Below are 18,916 nucleotides of genomic sequence, written 5' to 3'. Positions count from 1 at the left end.
AAACAATTGTATTTAAAAAAAAGTCATAACCTCTTGTAGTTAATATGCAGTGTTGACAAACAAGACGGGCCTAGAGACAAGAAGAAAGGAGACAGGAAAGTGAGGGCTAGAATATACAAGCTGTGGGCTAATGAGCACAGAGTTGCTAAGTTTTGTGTAACATTACCAGTGAAAGGGGTAGGTTAAGGAAAGCAGTATCAGCATTACATTAGTACATGGCTACCATATTTTTACATGATAGACAGATGGTAAACTGTGACTTCTTGCCACAAGATGCACTTCACCATTGTATCCTGGCAACTCCTGGGAGACAATAAATACTAACAAGTAAGGGTTGAAGGATAATTAAATTTCACAGTTTGAACTAGCTAGCCAAACAGTACTTTGGTTGCAGGCTTTAGTCCTATTTATAAGATGGCATAGTTGCCTCTAACACCCAGGAATCTGGGCCCTTACCAATTTCTACTTTCAACGTGAAATGCAGTATTTAAGCTCCCAATCTCAACTAAAAACCTCTCTACAGTTGCAAGCGCTTCATGCTGTTGGGTCAAAAAAGAATTCCTCAAGCTATTCCAGGTGATGCAGCTCCTTTATAAGCAGGTAGTATCTAAATATTAGTAATACAAACTTTATCTGCAGAAAGCCCATATGAAATGGCTGATATCCAACCAATAAAATGTTCCTATAACATATGTAGGAAAGTTGATATACAGCTACATAGATGAAAAGATTTCACAGATGGAGTAATGAGAGAATGATACCAACTACAGTGAGGAAAATTAATAATCAAACTAATTGCATTCTATATTCTTAATGTACAATAGAATTTAAAATGTTAGGTTAAGTGTATTAGGGCTTGGATCCTGGTATTTTTTCTCTTTTCTCTTCCAACAGGCCTATCCAGTGGAATTTTAGGATGCTTTTAGGATGCTTTTTAGGCTGTTTTAACAATGTATACTATGTTTTTAATCAGTATTTTATGTATTTTATACTTACTGCTGTTCCCCACCTTGATCAAAATGGAGAGGCGGGTAAGAAATAAAATTATTATTATTATTATTATTATTATTATTATTATTATTACTTTTTAAATAAATTTATTCCCTTAGTGAAAAAGATGCTTCTGCTTTGACTTAATTCCTATGATTTTCTACATTGTACAGCTTCTGAACTAATTCATATATTTTCAAAACTAAAACAGTTTTTAAATTTCCAGACTTCTCCCATTTTTGCACTTGTCCCATCAATGCAAAGAAAAGCATCAAATTAAAGTTAGGGTCGGAAAAGTGAGATCTGCAACTAAATATTGCAGTGTGGAGCACTTCTATTCCAGCCAAATAGCCATGCACTTTTCCAGGACAGACGATTTCTTTCTTCCTCCAGGTTTTCAATTCGTCTCACTCCACCACTAGTCAATCAATATTCCACTGAGCATGTTCAGTCATTATTCGGCAGTTTTAGCGGTTCTCTCTCCTCACTTAGGTTCCTCCCCCCCCCCCTTAATTTCTTTTCCATTTTTGCAAAACTGGATTTTGTTTTTTGTTTTCAAGACTGCTGATAACCCCCTCCTGGTGGCATTTTTCCTACTTAAGGACCCACAGTCCTGTCACTGTTAGGACACAGTATGAAGATCTGCTCTTAGCCCAATTTTTTCTCCCATTCCTCTCTTCTCTCTATTTCTCTTCACTTAGCATGCATTTTATGACCTCATAGGTGTAGGAAATCCTTTGTCCCTGCTTAAATATTTGTTTGTTCTGAAACCAAGAGACACTAATTCTCTTCAACCTTTTGGTAAGCCCAACAACAACAACAAAAACATTGTAGCTGTGATTGAAATGCCAGATAGGCACTACGTATTTCTGTACAGTGAACAGAAACTGCTATAAACTGCCATAGTAAACTGGTATGGACTGGCCACATGTTGTATCTGTGTAACATAGATTTAATATTTTGTTATGATTTCTACATACTGCCAGCAGCTTTATCACTGTCATGAAGTAAATATTTAAGAGGAGTTGCATAGAGAATGCCATCCCCTTAACTATGCCAGCAATCGAGATGCCCTCAACTTCTGTAAGATATAGATCTAGTTATCTTGGCATGGGCTCTTGAACTATCTACATAATTGATACCAGAATTTCTGCAACAAATCAACAGACGAACTCAACAGATTTAGCTAGTGATCTTTTGGGGATGAGTGAAATTGCAACTTGCATAACAAGCTACACCTGCTGAAATTCCCTTTTCTACACAACTACTAAAGTGAAGGAGCCCTGCCCTCTTTTGCATATGGCCATCCTATTTGATGAACAATGTCACAATATTGGTAAAATGCAAAACACAAATAGGAGTACCATTTTTCTTTTAAAACAGCTAGGTACCATTACCTGTTAAAGGTTCAATGGACACCTTTTGCTCTTTTAGACAGACTGTCCTAATCAATCAATTCTGTAAGCTATTTTCCCAAAATAATACAAACAAGAACCTGAGCAAAACTGTACCTTTACATTGGCTAGGTCTCTCCATTGGCAAATAGACTGGGCAGACATCAAGGTGTATCTCACCCTCTTTTTAAGATTCTTTATCAGTTAAGTCACTTCTAAAAGCCCAAATTACATGACAAGTTCTTGACTGTCTTTGATTTTCCAAGCAGAGTTATTCATACTCTGATCATAGAAAATTCTATGAATTAGAGAGCACAGTGATCATCCTTTCACACCAACAAAATGCCTGCTTCTAACCTTTGATAACATGTATACAGATTTGTAGTTAAAATTACTCTCAAGCATTGCAATGTATACAAAATGTTCATCCCAACAATTTCAAGTCATTATTCCACTTCCCTTCCATAGCAGAGAATAAATGAGTTTCCATAGCTCTCCAATTTCTCACTTAGAAAAGTAAATGACATAATGAACAAGCCTTTCCTGGAAAATAATATTAAATTAGCAGTCCCAAATATTGTATCAGACTTTTTCTTGGAAATTGGAAGTTTTTTTTAAAATACCTTCACAAATAAACCTTAAGGATACCATTAGGTTTCCTCCCCTGAGAAAATCTAAATGTGTTACATGGAGATTCAAGAACAGAATTAATGAGCACCGAACAACTCATGTTTTTAAATAAATAGAAGATACCACTTATCATCATTAGCTTTTAATCCATGGGAGTTCAACTTAATTAAAACTGATGAATCCCAGTTAAAAACTGAACCCTGGAAAGGTTACTGCTTTCTATTGTCATGGGGGGGAAATGAAGTTAACTTCAGATCCCATTGCACATCATCTTAGGAGTCCTTTAAAATCAAAAGGACTCCTAAGTTGATCATCAAAATGTAATTTGGCAGTATACAACGATTTTTTGTTTTGTTTTTACTCATGCTATGATCCGAAGCAACAATCAACTATTATAATAGGGATTCTTTTGAAGCTTTTATTCTAAGAAACTGTAGGCAGTGACTGTGTCATGGATAATTTAATGGAAGTTACAGGACAAGAGGAACACCATATTTGGAGTGTTATATGTGCAAAATCCTCTTACACAGGACAAGATAAACAACATGCATTTATTTTACTATTTATTTTATTACAAACACACACACACACACACACACACAAACACATACATATCACTTTCCAGTGGGCTTTCAAAGTGGTGAAAACATAAGGCATAATAATAAACACACAGTAAAATAATAATTGGTCAGCTATAATGACAATGGTTGGTTCATGCTTCAGTGAAAGCCTGCATGAAGAGGTGGATCTTGAGCAGATGTCTAAAGATCAAGACTGAAGATCCCTGCCTATGTCATTGGGGAGCACATTCCATTTATCCAGAACAATCAATGCATACAGAACCATCAGTGCTCATGGACACTTTATTGGTAACATAACCAAGATTCCTGCCTCAAGGAGCTTGCCACAACATTAAACATTTTTCAGAAATTAGAGTACTAGTATCACCTTGACAAATACCACATCACTTTGTTATTCAGTAACCTGTCTAGGTTTGGCAGCAAGTCATTTAAGTAATATTAGGATTGATTTCAATATTGATTAAAATTATGCAAATCTAGTAAAAGTAGAGCCCTGAACAAACAAGGACTGCTCCTAGACTGGGCTTTACAATTTTCCTCCTCTGATACTATATGCTTTGGAATCTCTTGTGGCTCTCCAATAGCACCTTGTTTCAGCAAGATGATTCTCAAGATATGGAAGATTGCAGGGGCTCTATTTCCTAACAGGGTGCATGGAAGACAGAATGAAGTGCTACTCTTTCATGCTCCTTTTAGTGCTATCTGCACCAATAGGATCAAAATGGAGTCATGTTTCACTCTCTTGTTAGGAGTAAGTTCATAAAGAGGGGGCTTTGGCAGGGAGGTAAAGAATAAAGCTGGCATGAGCATGAGAAGGGTTTGTGATCAAATAAATCTATCCTTTAAACCACCACCCAGTGTGGGAAAGCAAGATGATAAACTACTGGTCCTTAGCAGATTATTGTGCTACAGAATTTCCATATAAATAATCAAACAACTGCAAATTCCTTATTCCTGCTTTCCCTGACCCCAGTTGATATATTGAGCTCAATAGACCTTCATATATTACTAGTAGACTGTTGATTTTACAATCATAGTCTTTTAATTTGCTCTTTTAAATCTATATTTTAAATCTCTGCATTGATGCTCAGTTTAATTACTTTTATATTTTGGTTTTATATTGTGGTTTAGTTTTTATATTTAAGTTGTATTATATAGTTTTAATTTTTGTGAACTGCCCAGAGATCTTCAACTATTGGGTAGTATTGAAATGCAGTAAATAAATAAATAAATAAATTTATACTTTAAGGCATTTCTAAATATTGGTCTCATGCACATGCAAGTTTAATAGATTAGTTGACAAAGGTTTATTGACAGCCCAAGTAATAATAGGACTAAGCACCACTAACTAATTTATGTCAGGAATCTTTTAAAGTGCAGAATATGCAATTCCAGGTTTCTTCCAACCTCCTTTAACAGTAAGACAGCTCACTCAAGTTGGCATTTAACATCTTAAAAATGTGACACCTGCACTCAGATTATCATTCCTTTCCTGAAATGAAGGCATACAGCCCTCAGCTCCTCTCAAGTGAAGCAACAACTATGCTTTTCTCTATGCCAGATAATGGAATGATGTTTAAAAAAGACAGCTGAAACAGAACAATTGCTGCAAAATATTAATTCTTTATGCTTAACAGCAACAAAATGTACAGTATAGACAATTTCCTAGTTAGAAAAAAAGGCATGTTCAGAAATAAGGCTGAAGAACTCAGCTAAGATACAAAGATGAAAGAACAGCACCACCTAGTTCCCTATCTAAAAGTTTCCAAACATGTTACAGTGGCAAGCTTTTACTTCTGCAAATTAGTTTCAAGAGAATAGATGCTGCTTGTTATGCAGTGTCCAAATCATATACTGCAATACCCAGTAGTCAGTTTGACAAGTGAGCAGAGTATATATGCTTTCTTTAAAATAAATCCTCAGAACACCGTTATAATTAAAGTGGAGTGAAGTGAAACACAAATCTTATCCAGAAATTCAACTAATTGCATGCATTATGAGGGTGTACTGAATTTCCCTCTTTTCATAGGTTAGGCATTACTGAGGGGCAACACACCTCTGACTGCACCATGCTGGGATACATAATTAACAACATCTGTTTAAAGCTGCTCTATACAAAACTTTTCTATCATTGAAAAGACATGCTTTGGGAATACTAATAAATACAAAGAGAGCTTTATATGTATATAAAATTTCTCAGGAAGACATACAGAGATTAAATGTAGAATGCTTTCTCCACCATGCAGATGCTGGAGGGAGAAATGTAAAACAGCTCTTCTGAATCTCACCAATTCTTAAGGAACACAAAGTATATGCAAAAGAACATGTTTGTTCTACAGCCAGAGTATTCTGAATATTTTACAGCACATAAATAAGAAAAACAAATGGCATAATGAAAATGTACTGGATTAGATCCAGACTTGATAATCTTAGAATAGACCAGTTGAAGTCAATGGCATTAATTTAGTTAATTTAAGTCCCACTGATTTCAATAGGTCTAATCTAAGCTTTACTAAATCTGGATCCACCACATTCTTGGTTTCCTGCTACATAATAACTGCGATCTTAAACATTTAAATTATGAATAAAGTCAAAATATTCCTTCAGGATCGTGAACAAGTTAAAACCAAGACACTAGTCAGTATTTTCACAAAATTATTTCTGCACAATGTGTCTAACTCTTAAACAAGGTTTTCAAAATATTTTGCAACAGTGGTTCAAGATGCAAAAATAATTCTTATGTGTCAACACTTTTATGGTGAAGATGAAGGGAGTGGAAAATGCAGCTGGGAAACAAGAGTCAACATGTCTGTGGCAGAGGAGGGAAGAAAGAGAAGATGGTGCACCTCCCACAGTAATGCTGCCAACTCCAGCAACACCAATTACCATGGATTCCGATACATGGGGAAGTTTGTTTTATTCTAAACTAATTTTCCCCCTATAAGTTCACAAAGTTCAGATTTAGAAAGGAAATGCAAGTTGATGTTCCAAATTCTTAACACACAACAGCAATGGTTCACAAAGTTACACATGCTAATGTTACTAGCAGAGTATCTGCTAATTACATTCTAGCACCACAGTGTAAACCTACATGTCTGGTATAATAGCAAATATGTATTTTTAGCAGTATCCTGATGGCTTTTACAATATTCCCATATTGTTCATCACATGCTTCAGCTTATTTCAATAATACACATACATACAGGACAAAAGATTATTGCATCAATTTTGCACAATGTGCAAACAGTCATGATTTCTTTATTTATGCATTAATAAAAGTGTTCTATACTTTCCTTCAACATATTGTAGGTTTCTAGGGTTTAAAAAAATTAAAAGTAGCAAGAGGTGGAAATCCAATCATATAAAAACAATGAAACACAAATCAAAGTGTTAAATATCAGAATAGTAATAATAAAATAAGTCTCTTCTGGTGAGCTTCACAAATCCTTTGCCTTCAGGAGGCCCTTGCAAACACTGAGCTCTGTGCTCCAATTCTTCTCAATTCCTTTCCCATCATCAGCCAGTGCTGATCACATTATCCTCCCCCTCCTCCCTGCCCAGGACTTATCAGCACTATATACTGCTCAGAATGTGAGCCGTCACTGCCTTTCCAACTTGGGCCAATTGGTGCAAGAGGCAACTGTCATACTGTATCAGATACTGAGAAAGAGAGAAAAGGATATAGTGGAAATTTGTTTTCTCAGTACCACTGGTGCTTGGATTGCAAGAGGTGTAGCGAAGAAAACAAAAACTATCATTAGTATTAGAATTTTATTACAAACCAAAATACAGGTACAAATATTCCATTGTACAAGTCTTCAGCTTGTATAGCTTTTGCAGTTTGATCCTGCACCACCTTATACCCAATGAAATGAGTATGTGTCTTTATATGTGTGAGAGAACTGTAATAAAGACAACTCCCATTGAGTCTTGAGTTCTGAGGCCATTCAGAGCAAACAGTAGCAGCAGCAAAAACAACAACAACAACGAAATCATTGATACTTTTTCCTACCCAAGCACTGAAAGCTTTTTAAAAACAAGATTTTAAACTAACTTTTTAAAGACCAGAAAGAATTAAGTTGGTTGAGCTTCCCTAGAATTATGCAGTGATTTTAATATGAAAGTGGTTAAGTATGCAAAGTTCAACAGAATTACTGTGTAGTGCAACATATATGTTTTTTAAAAAAACTTTAAATAGAACAATACACATATCTACACAGTAATTTTATTTAGCCTCTACGGGGCATACACTCTCCTTTTGCAAGTTCAGGCCAGTCTCATTCTATTATTATGATCCCCACATGATGTGTTAGGCTGAATGCACGAGGATCATCCACCACTTGCCAGCTGAAGTGTGGTGTCACCAAAGGAGCACAACTTTTAATAATGCTTGGACCACAGTAGTGTGAGAAAAATAGGACTGGGTTAACATTAAAGGGTAAGACCTCTGATGCTGCAATGTCAGAAAAGCAACTGCCCCTTATTTATTTATTTATTTATTTATTTTAAAAAAGGCCTACTGGACTAAGGGAAAAGACACTGGCTACGATTCCTTGAAATTTGCAGGGATTAAGGCCGTGCAGACCTGCTTTAATCTTCTTCTCTTCTCTGTTGCTCCTATGTACATGTAGGATTCCCAGCTTCAAAAAATAGAATAGATATATGTGTATACTTTCAATCCTTTTATTTAGTACAAGTAGGACCTGCAACAAAATATTTTAGTGCATCCTACTTACTCATAAGAGGAGTGCTCCAATGCTGGGTTCCAGCTAGCCATCTCCTCTGTGCAGGGCTCTCCTCTATACACATACACATACACACACACACACACACACACACACACACACACCCCTGCAGTTTTCTATTTATCCCCATACGACACTCAATATTCCATGCCTACTGAACATGCACACTTCTTTTTGAACTCCAAGAAGGTTTTTTTCTAATTGTTGCCACTTTAGGTATTTTTAATACTTCCCCACCCCCTTGCAAACCTGAGATTCCCCAGAGTATAGCAGTATCTTCATCTTGGTTCTCAGTGTCCTCTTTGGCTGCATAGGAATCATCATTCACCACTTATTTGTTAATATTCTTTTCAGTTGTTTTTCAGCCTGTAAAAATCAATTTCAATGGCTAGGACAGAACAATATTTAGTCCTAGTTGCCATAATATTTGTTGTGTAACATGAGAAGAATCTTTAAATAAAATTACATCTAATTCAGGCACTGATTTCATATACTCCCAACTAATTAGTTGGATTTTTTTTTCTAGTTAGGGAATAGTGAGTGCAGTCTCTTTCCACGTTGCATCGCAGAAATAGAAACAAGTCCACTAACACACTGATAATCCAGCAGATGTAGGTCAGTTTGGTATTTTCCATTTGTTCAGATATTTATCCCTAAGCATCTACTGCAACTGACACTGTGAAGTAATTTGTCCTTAAAATTTCTCAGAGCTGTCAGACATTTTTAAGCTACTGGGACAGAGAGCTTTACTAAATAGAAGTAGACTTAAGACTCACAAATATTGTTGGATAAAACAGGGCAATTCATTGCAGACACAGAGAAGTATATGAAATTGGGAGGAAGGGAATAAGAAAAATTACTAAAATCGCTGATGGGAGAACACATTAGATATACCACACAGTACATTCATGTTTAATTAGAAGTTACAGAAACGGTTCCATCATAAAGTATGTAAAGGCTATACTTCCTTATTCAGATTTCTGCATTATTATTAGTATTAGTATTTATATATCGCCCCATAGCCAAAGCTCTCTGGGCGGTTTACAAAAGTTAAAACAGTAAACATTAAAACAAATATACAAAGTTTAAAAACATTAAAAGCATATAAACACAGTATGCTTATAAAAACAGCTATTCTGGGGTCCGTTAAAAACAAACTCAGCATATGTTGTTAAATGCTGTTAAATGCCTTGGAGAAGAGAAAGAGAAACCTGTTCTTGATAATATTGTCTAGGCTATTAAGCCCTGCAAGCATCCATACTTCTTTATTAGATTTATATCTATAACAATAAATAATATATCATTGACAATAATATTGTAACTCATGTTTATCTCTGTAATCGGTGTTTGAAACAAACATATCTTCAGATACTGAACTTTCACTTTGAGCTTTGTGGACTTCAAAAAGCAGGTTTGCATGAATTCAAAAAAGCTTCTCAACTCTATCCACTTGTTTGATTAATTGAAAGAGAAGATGGAAGGAAACTGAAGCAAATGAGAAGCAAGAGGCCTTATAGGTTATGTTTTACAAAGGCCTTTCCATCATGTTACAGGAATAATACATTGGGCAGGCACCCAATTTGAACAAAATATCTGAAGACATTCTATTGTATGCATCTTTTGAAAATGCTTATTCCAGTATTAAGTTCTAGAAATACTGCTGAATTACTAATCCAAGCAAATACAGTAACAATACTGTTAAAGGTAATATTGATACCTTTGAATCAAAGCTATTTGCAGAAGTATATTGGCTATGGATAGTATCCAACTGTATCCATACAGTAGTGAAATCAACACAGCTAAAAACAGTTTCTGTTCTGGAGGGTGACATTCTGGATTTGGAAGACACAGAAGAGTGCAAAGGAAGGGTGAAAGGACAATCCTGTTATGTGGATTATTATGAAGTCCATTCATGTGAGGTTGGATGTGACTTATCATCTTTAAGAGTGAGTCCAAACAGTTCCCCCTCCCCCAATTCTTGAAAAGAACCTTTGGTTTTGTGTGTCCTTTCAACTACCCACAAAAAAGTATATTATCCATCTATATCCTAAATAATAGAACTGAGCTGAAGGCAAACTCCCTTGGTTCATTGAATGACTGGGCCACTTTTCTGCCCAAATGGACTTACAACCAGATGGTTATGGACTCAGATGGCTTCCTGATGTCTCTTGGGGATTTTCCACTTCATGTGGACAGTGGTTTCACTGTCAGCAGGTTCTCATTTCTGGAAGCGGTCTGTAAAGCTAAGGAGTCACATAGTTCCCTTGCCACCAATACTTAGAGGTGCCCATGAACTCTTGTCTTGGGGGTTAACTTAGGAACTGCACCATTTCTTGCAGCCTTAAACAAAATAAATTGCAGGATGGTTTTTGAATGGTTTTGCCTAAAATGGCATTTGTATATATGACTTGGATAAAAAGAAGAGAATATTGCTTCTGATTTTGGTGAGATTTGTTCAGATATTCAATAAAAGGTTCTTAGCTATGGGGAGGGGTCATAGTACAATAGTGGTGCACATGCTTTGCAGGCAGAAAGTCCCATGATCTAGCATCTATACTTAAAAGTAGCAGGTAGCAGGTGATGAGAAAAAATTCAGCCTGCCAATCAGTGCCAACAGTGCTGCAGATATCACACACTTCAAGTTTACTAATGTGCAGATCTAAGTACAGAATACTTCCATTACATGTTAACTTATAATTACCCAACCTTTCTCTGCCATGTGAAGAGGATCCTCAGCCAGGCAAGTATGTGAACCAGCCACAAGGTGTACACATTTATGAGACGCATTCATGATACTTAATGGCCCACATACCTTCCACATTACAATTTACTCATGTTTTCCATTCAGATCTATGTGTAGAAAGAAACCTATCTGCCTCCCTACTGTTGATTCACAGCTCCTCTTAATTTAGGCCAGGCTTGCTTTTGTGGTGGCCACAGAAGCTGTGTAAAGCAGTTCAGCTCAACAATACTTTTCAGGGGAGGTGAATGCACAGGGCACAACAGTATCTTCCTTTGATCCCACTGCTGTGTTCTGTGTCCAGTAAAAGTGATATTGATAGAGAAAGGATGTCAAAGAGAGAGATAATACCTAGAATGTGAAAGAAAATGTAGACTACCATAGCCCTCCCCAGTCATTACAAAATTCTGCAGATGGGAATGTGTGCTTTTGACTCCACAGTGATGGGGAAGGTCTGAAGCAGAAATGTAACCATGTTCAATTGGATGTGGTTAAAGACTTCCATGGCATTGCATTATCAGGGTTCCTTATTGCACAGAGCTCTCTGATCCTGTTCATCTGAACACAGTCATTTTTCCATTTCGGACCTTCCCATCAACTCATAGACTTTTGTAGATCCTGAAGAGTACTCATGTGTGCCATCCACAAGCAAGAGGAAGATCAACACTATGCATGCACAATGGGCATGTTTTGGTACAATGTACATGAGTTTAACCTGCCAATATGGCTACCCAGACATATCGGCAGTTAATATAATAAGGTCATGGTCACCTATGAGTGCCAACCAGAAATTAAGTAATTGACAACTTAGCCCCAGTAAAAGGACAAAATGGACCTCAGCTCTTGTCATAAAGCATTATTAAAAACAGCATTTGCAAGTCCTGAAAGGAATGCAACATGACAAGACCTTTTAGCCAATCCCTGTCTTTGCCTGTTACAAGCTCTTTTTCTCAAAGGGTCTATGGATATGTTTAGAACCACTTTCCCTAACCTGGTGCCTTCCACTGTTTTGAACATCAACTCCCATGTTCCTTTACTATTGGCCATATTAGCTGGAGCTGATGGGAGTTGTAGTCCAAAACATGTGAAGAGTACCATGTTGGGAAAGGCTAGTTTAGAGGGATGAGGGATTATTTATTTATTTATTTATTGCATTTATATACTGCCCCATATCCTAAGCTCTCTGGGCAGTTTACAAAGTTTTTCCATCATGCTTTCTTTCCATCAGGGATATCAGAAATAGATGACCTAGATCATGGGGTTAGGCAAGATTCTCAAATTGCTCATTAGGAAAGGTCATAGGTGATGTTACAGATTAGGTCATAGCCTATACAAGTCAACAAAGTGAACTAGTGTCGCAGTGGCAATACCAAAAGTCTTTGGTGGGTACATTTGAGAAGCCATGGACTATATGTTCCTTAAAGAGCCCCTATCAGCCAGAAGCAACCCTTGCAAATGGGAAGTACTGTAATGATCTTATCTTAATACATTCCTTTTTCCATAAATGCCCATTGTTCCACTAACAGGACATAAAAATGAGATGGGACACACACACACACACACACACACACAGAGAGAGAGAGAGAGAGAGAGAGAGAAGGTGCAATACAACTGACTTGAGCCATACATGTTTTGGCTAATAAAAATTTCATGTGGCCTCATTAAAGGCCAGGGCTGGAAAAATATTAAAGTTAAGCAGACATTCAAAAATACTAACTGCAAACACCAAAAAAGGTAACCATATAAACAACAACAGGAAGAGAACCACGCAGAAGAAAGAGATGTTACTTAATGACAAGTAATTAACAATCTTCAATTATTACGTATATGCATCCCCAAAGACATGAAAATGGATACAACCCACATCCTATAATGATTGAACCTATGGATTTGCTTCAGTTGTACATTTACAACAATGGTAGTACTATACATTTTGCACTATGTACATATGATTTATTCTAATTAACATTTTTCAAGATAAATAACTTTATATTGCATGTAATTGCAGCAAGGCAATCTTATCCACATTTACTTGGAAATTAGTAGGACTTCCTTCCAAGTAAATATGCAAAGATTTGGTTGCAGTGTGTGTGTGTGTGTGTGTGTGTGTGTGTGTGTGTGTACATTTAGTGCCACACTGTAAAAGAATTTTCAATTTTCAAAAAATAATCTTGACATTTATGGAGAAGGTACCTTAAGTTTGCAAATACTTTTTAAAAAATTCTTGATTTTAAATGGTCAGAGCAGTTACCAGGAAGGACAGAAGTACTAGAAACAGATGAAAATTTTCCTGGAAAAGTTAAATATTGCCTAGGTCAGATCACGATGACCACAATAATGTGGTTTAACGGCACAACATTATTTGTAGAGTGCCTTCAAGCCAACTCATTGTCTCTACTTAATTTTAAGGAGGGGGGACCATGTTTCTGATTCATACACTTATCAGTAAGATGTTTTGAAAGGACATATCACAATCAAACTCAAACCCAGTATTAGCTATTCATCTACTGACAATCATTCACTAAAATGTTCACTTCAATCACACTTTTTCTCAAAAAGCTATAGGAATTGCTCTATGAAATATTTACTCAGACCTTGTGAAGTGCTGAGTAACAGTTTCTGCATCTAATACAGTACTACACAGTATTTTTCACAAAAGCACAGCACATTAAAGCATTAGATGCCATTTGCATTATCACACAGCAGGGGGCTACAGCAGCTACAATTCTGGGACAATTCTAACACCTCTATACTCATGAAGTACAGTAAAATATATTTACTGCTGTAATTTCATTACTACTTATTATGCAATACACTACTTTTGAAAGTACATTACTCATTTAATGACTGGCTTTAGGTTGTTCAAGTAAGCTTATCATTCATTTTGTAGAAATGTTAAAATATCTAGTAATTCCAAAAATTTTAGCTTTGCAAATGTGTCTAGTAAAATAATATAATTAAGCATAATTGTAAATAAATGTAACAAAATCCGGGGTTGGGATGTGTGGTTTGGGCTACACACATAATCAGTCCTACTTTTACGGAAGCCCATAATAGCTGCAACTAAGCATCGTATTCATATTCAATCCTATGAAACAAAGTTTATTTCAGGCCTTGCTAAGCACAATCTTCCAGTTTGTTAGTGTGTTTGTTTTAGTCCTCAACACCAATTTCATTAACTTATGTGGAAGGCCTTTAAGTAGATACTTTTCTACTTTGTACAAAGGCTCAGTCTTTACAGAAGCAGAAGATCCATTATCTCCTCTTACTGTTAACTGGTTGTTTTTTGGTTGGTTGGTTGGTTTCACAGCTGGTCTCATGGTTAGCAGAAGTCATTCCAATAAAACTAGATTCCCATATAGGCCTCCCTGATTATACAAGGCTAAATAAAAATCTGGATTTCACCTGGCCACCACATATTTCCTTTAAAAAAAAAATAATCTAACTGTAGAAGCTCACTGAAATTAATAAAACTACCTCCACTTAAGTTATTTGAAAGCCAGATGGCCAAACATTTCAAAGATTTAGATTTCCTTCAAGAAAAAAGGTGAATAAATTTAGCAGACATCTACTGCAAAACATGGTTTGGGGTGGATTTAAGTGGTGTATTTTTTATTTTTTATTTTGTCTGGAGGATAGATCCTGCAGAATAAACTCTGGGGTTGGGATGCATGAAGGACAGGCAAAAGGAACTTTGAACTGATCAGTTGAAAAGTTTGGAATGAAAATTAAGCTGGCAGAACAAACTATATTTTCTAGACAAGGGTAATGGTGCCCAATAGTCACCAAATATACCAAGCCTACTATTAATGCCAAACTAGTGACAAAATAAAGAGAACATAAGGAGTTAATGAGAAGTTAAGAAGTATCTAAACAATATGCATCTACTAGGTATACTATACTTTTCTTATCAATATGCATGTACTTCCTTTGCCATCATTGTTTTACTCTCATAAAACAAAGAAAGGCTAAAAATAGGGCACACTACTCAGTTTTCTATATATCCAGAGGTATTCACTCACTTAATTTTTAATTATAAGGGGGAGATCATGCACACTGTTTTCTAAAGCAGCCTTCTCAGCCAGAAGGATGAATTCTTAGATGGAATGCTTGAGGTGTTATTGCTGTTGAAAACAGAATTGGTAGGTTTGCCACCCCATCCCTTAAAATACTACACATTTTTAAATGTAAGTGAAGTATCAGGTAGATGATATAATAATGAATGGGTTGTTCTTTATCCCATTTGGAAAGGCCCATCTTGATTACCTCCATGCAGGCAATACCAAAAAGCAACCTCTTGCATGCATTTTTCTTTTACCTGATGCTGCCTGCAGTGGTGCAATTTTTTCCTGGCAAAATCACTGAACTGCTGTGTTTAAAAATACACATATCTAGACAGACAGGCAGATACAATTTTAAATTACCAGTTTAGTGTTAAATACAATACGCATTGAATGCAGCCGACACCATCCTAAAAAATATGAGGTTTTCCTTCACCAGAAGCAACCACAATTATAATGATGAGAAAAATCAATAAAGAGAGCTTCCCCCTCCTTTTGCAGCAAAGGCAATTGACAGTTCACATATAAATGTAACGAGAAGAAAGGCAACCCCATACATGTGCCACCTGCCAGAGTCCCCAATAAATAATCCCATATAGCAGCAGCATAGCAGCTCCTTGTGCTATGACATCCCAGCAGCTCACACAGATCAGTAAGGAAAGCAAATAGCCATATAAAATCATTGCAGTTACCAAACACAATCATTCCACCTCCTTTAAGCACTGCTTTTTAAAAAGCCCAGTTCCTCAGAAGATGAAGCAGTGGCGACATGTAGGTTTCCAAATACAGCCAAGTCACAGGCTCACTTAAAAGGTTACTTCTATTTTGGCGGATGGGGGGTGAGGGAGGAAAAGCTTCCACTGCCTTCCCTGGAGACCTCATTGCATGATACTGCAAGTGCATGTAAGCATGAAATACAATAAACTTTATAATGCTGCTGCTGAGGAGTGGGGGTGGGGTGGGAAGAAATACCACAAGGTCACTTAGCTCTTTATGAATCCCCTAAACAGAGAAAGACTGAGACAATTCAATGCCCTCAATGATCCTGGTAGGGGAAAACACCAACCATCCATAGGAAAACATGGAGAAGTTGCTGGTGCTTGCTGACCTCATTTAAAACCTCCAAAAGCTATCCAGATGATTGTTAATACTCAAGAGTCCTTCCTACTGACACATCTGGGTATCTAGCCACCTCATTCTCCCCTAGCCTGTGGGGAAAGGAAGGAGAAAGAGGCAGCGAAAGCATCTCCCAACCACATACTCAAACACTGCAGCCATAAAGACGCACACTCTCACACATCCATTACCCTCATTGCACATTCCAGCACCACAGCCACATTCTCTCAGGAATGACAGAGTCTCTCTGTTGGCTCCTTAATACACATCACCGTTTAATTCAATTTTCAAGGGGTGAAGGAGATAGTGTTAGGAGCTGGAATTTTGCTGCCTTGATTTCCGCTCCTTACTTCCATCCACATATTTTCACAACCATACATTTGTATAAGGGCAGCAGTTTCTACATTTTTCTCCACTACAATTGTTACATTTCATTTGAGAGGTCAGTACTAGTGCCATTGGTGCATAAATAAGGAAGGGAAACAAGGGGACAAATAATATATGGTAAAGAATTGAGTCTGGGAAGGGGCTGTGATAATGCTTTCCATATTGTACGCTATGTGTGTGTGGCGGGGGGGGGGGGGGAGGTTTCCAAAACCTAGCTTTGTTCATCTTTAAATCTCTCTTCCCAATATGCCACACATGGATACTCTCTCTCTTCCTCTTCACCAATGCTCAGTGTTAGAGTGTTTTACCCCCCTGGGATGGGGTTGCAGTGCACATGTTGTTCTTCTGGCTGCATTCCTCTTTTCACTTTTATGGACATATTCGATGGGGTGAAAGAGGGTGAAAGAGTGGCTGAAGGGGAAGGTTACAAGGAGTTGAATGGCGGGGGGGGGGGACTGCAACTCACGGGGGAGGGAAGGCACGAGGGAAGGACTATTAAGGGCGGGCAGGGAAGGATTAATGTTTGTGCAGCACTTTGAGGATGGAAAGCGCTGTACAAGTGCCGCTGGAGGAGGAGAGAGGGCGCCGAAGGGTGATGGATAGAACGAATTAGGAAAGAGGGAACGGGGAGCCAGGAGGAGGCGAAGGAAAGAGATAAAGAAAGAAGGAAGCCTCGGATTAGAGAAGCCAGACACGAGGCAGGCGGGCGGGGGGGGGGGAGCACGGGGGGTGGGGGAGAGAAGAGAGATTCAAGATGCGAAGACAAATGAGGGGCAGGTTGGGGGCAAGTCTCTAGGGAGGGAGGAGACGACAGGAGTGGGAATAAGGTCAACGGAGGAGTCTTTCCAAGGCAGTGGCGATGGGAAGGAGGAGACGGGTGCCTATTCGGCCCTACAACTACCCCACCTCAGCCTTCGCACGCACGCACGCACGCACATCACAGCCCGAAGTTGGGAGCGAGTGGGGGGCAAGGAGGGGGAAGGGCCCCCGGCAGGGGTGCTACCTTGTATGAGGATCCCGCAGAGGCTGTATAAGCGCAAGACGACGCTCGGTTTCAGCCGCATCCTGGGGGTTTCCCTCGGGCTGGCGAGGCGCGAGGTAGAGAATCCTGCAGCCGCTGCTGCTACCCCTGCTTCCTCCTCCTCCTCTTTTTCCTCGTCCTCCTCCTCCTCCTCTTCTTCTTCTTCTTCTTCCTCTTCTCGCCGGGCTCGTCCTCCCCCCAGCAAGAGCCGCCTCCGCCGCCTCCGCCGCCGCCGCCGCAGTGTCTCCCTCAGCCTATCCAGCGGGGTGAAGAGGAGCACCAGGGTCGCGCGGGGATGCAATGGGGGCGAGCGGCTGCCGGCTCCCCCTCCCCTTCCCAAACACTTCGCCCCCCAACCCCGTCTTTCTCCGGGCAGGCACGGTGGGACCCCTGCTTCCCTCCTTCCGAGGAGTCGGCTGCCCCTTTCTTGAAACGCGAGAGAGCTCTTCTCCCCGCAGCCCCCCTTCTCCGGTCGGTCTGGGTACGGAGGAGACGGTCGGGCAGCTGCAGCCCTCGCCTTCCTGCTGCTTCGCACGCGCTCTCTCTCACCTCAGCTCGCAGGGAGACTGCTCCGCTATACGAGCCGCTTTTCCAGCTCTAGACACAAGGGCAATCTCAGCGCGCGCACCTCCTCCTTCTCGCTTCCCCTCCCCCTCGTTCCCCCCCTTTCTCCTACGAGGCTCCGCCCCCTTCCAAGCCACGCTTTCCTCTTTCTCAATAGCCACGCCTACGACTTAACAGACCACGCCCCTCTTTGGGATTTAGCCGTCCTCCCTCTCCTTTGCACAGCCACGCTTTCTTTAGCGTCCTCCCCCTTTCATGGCTAGAGCATGACAGACAGCTGCAACTTTCCAATGGAAGAGACCGTATCCTGGACTTTCATCCTGTCAACGGGCAGCATCGATGCAAGAGGAAAGATGTTGAGCGAGTTATGGGCGGGACTCTGTGTTTGAAGGAGACTTATTGCTTACAGTTCCCGCCCTCTCTGCCTCAACTTTGGACTGGCACTTCCTCGAGCCTATGAGAAATACAACCAGGCGTTTCTTACCGGCCAATGGAAGATCTGGAAAAAGAATAAAAGGTATGGAAGGGCGGAAGAAGCGAAGTCGCTGTCCAAAGGTGGTTCTGAAAGTGGCTGGGGTGGGGGGGATTCTTTCACTTGACGCTCGAGAGCGGGGCGAACACCCAGCGGCCTGAAACTGCGCCCACTTGGAAGCTGCAGAGAAGCCGAGAGAGCGAGCGAGCGAGCGA

General features: G+C 39.2%; 1 protein-coding gene across 3 annotated transcripts in view; it reads right to left on the bottom strand.

The window, feature by feature from the left end:
- Positions 1–18,313, bottom strand: part of CADM2 (cell adhesion molecule 2) — a 527,339-nt gene extending 509,026 nt beyond the window's left edge. For all 3 annotated transcript variants that reach the window (XM_063126769.1, XM_063126771.1, XM_063126770.1), the window contains exon 1: positions 17,648–18,313. In XM_063126769.1, the coding sequence (XP_062982839.1) occupies positions 17,648–17,708 (61 nt within the window). In that variant the 5' untranslated portion in view covers positions 17,709–18,313. The remainder of the gene's footprint in view (positions 1–17,647) is intronic.
- Between the last annotated feature and the right edge of the window lie 603 nt (positions 18,314–18,916).

Source organism: Elgaria multicarinata, chromosome 5 (assembly GCF_023053635.1).
Source record: "Elgaria multicarinata webbii isolate HBS135686 ecotype San Diego chromosome 5, rElgMul1.1.pri, whole genome shotgun sequence".
Lineage (NCBI taxonomy): Eukaryota > Metazoa > Chordata > Lepidosauria > Squamata > Anguidae > Elgaria > Elgaria multicarinata.
The sequence above is the reverse complement of the archived record's forward strand: the minus strand, read 5'-3'. Positions and strand labels throughout refer to the sequence as shown.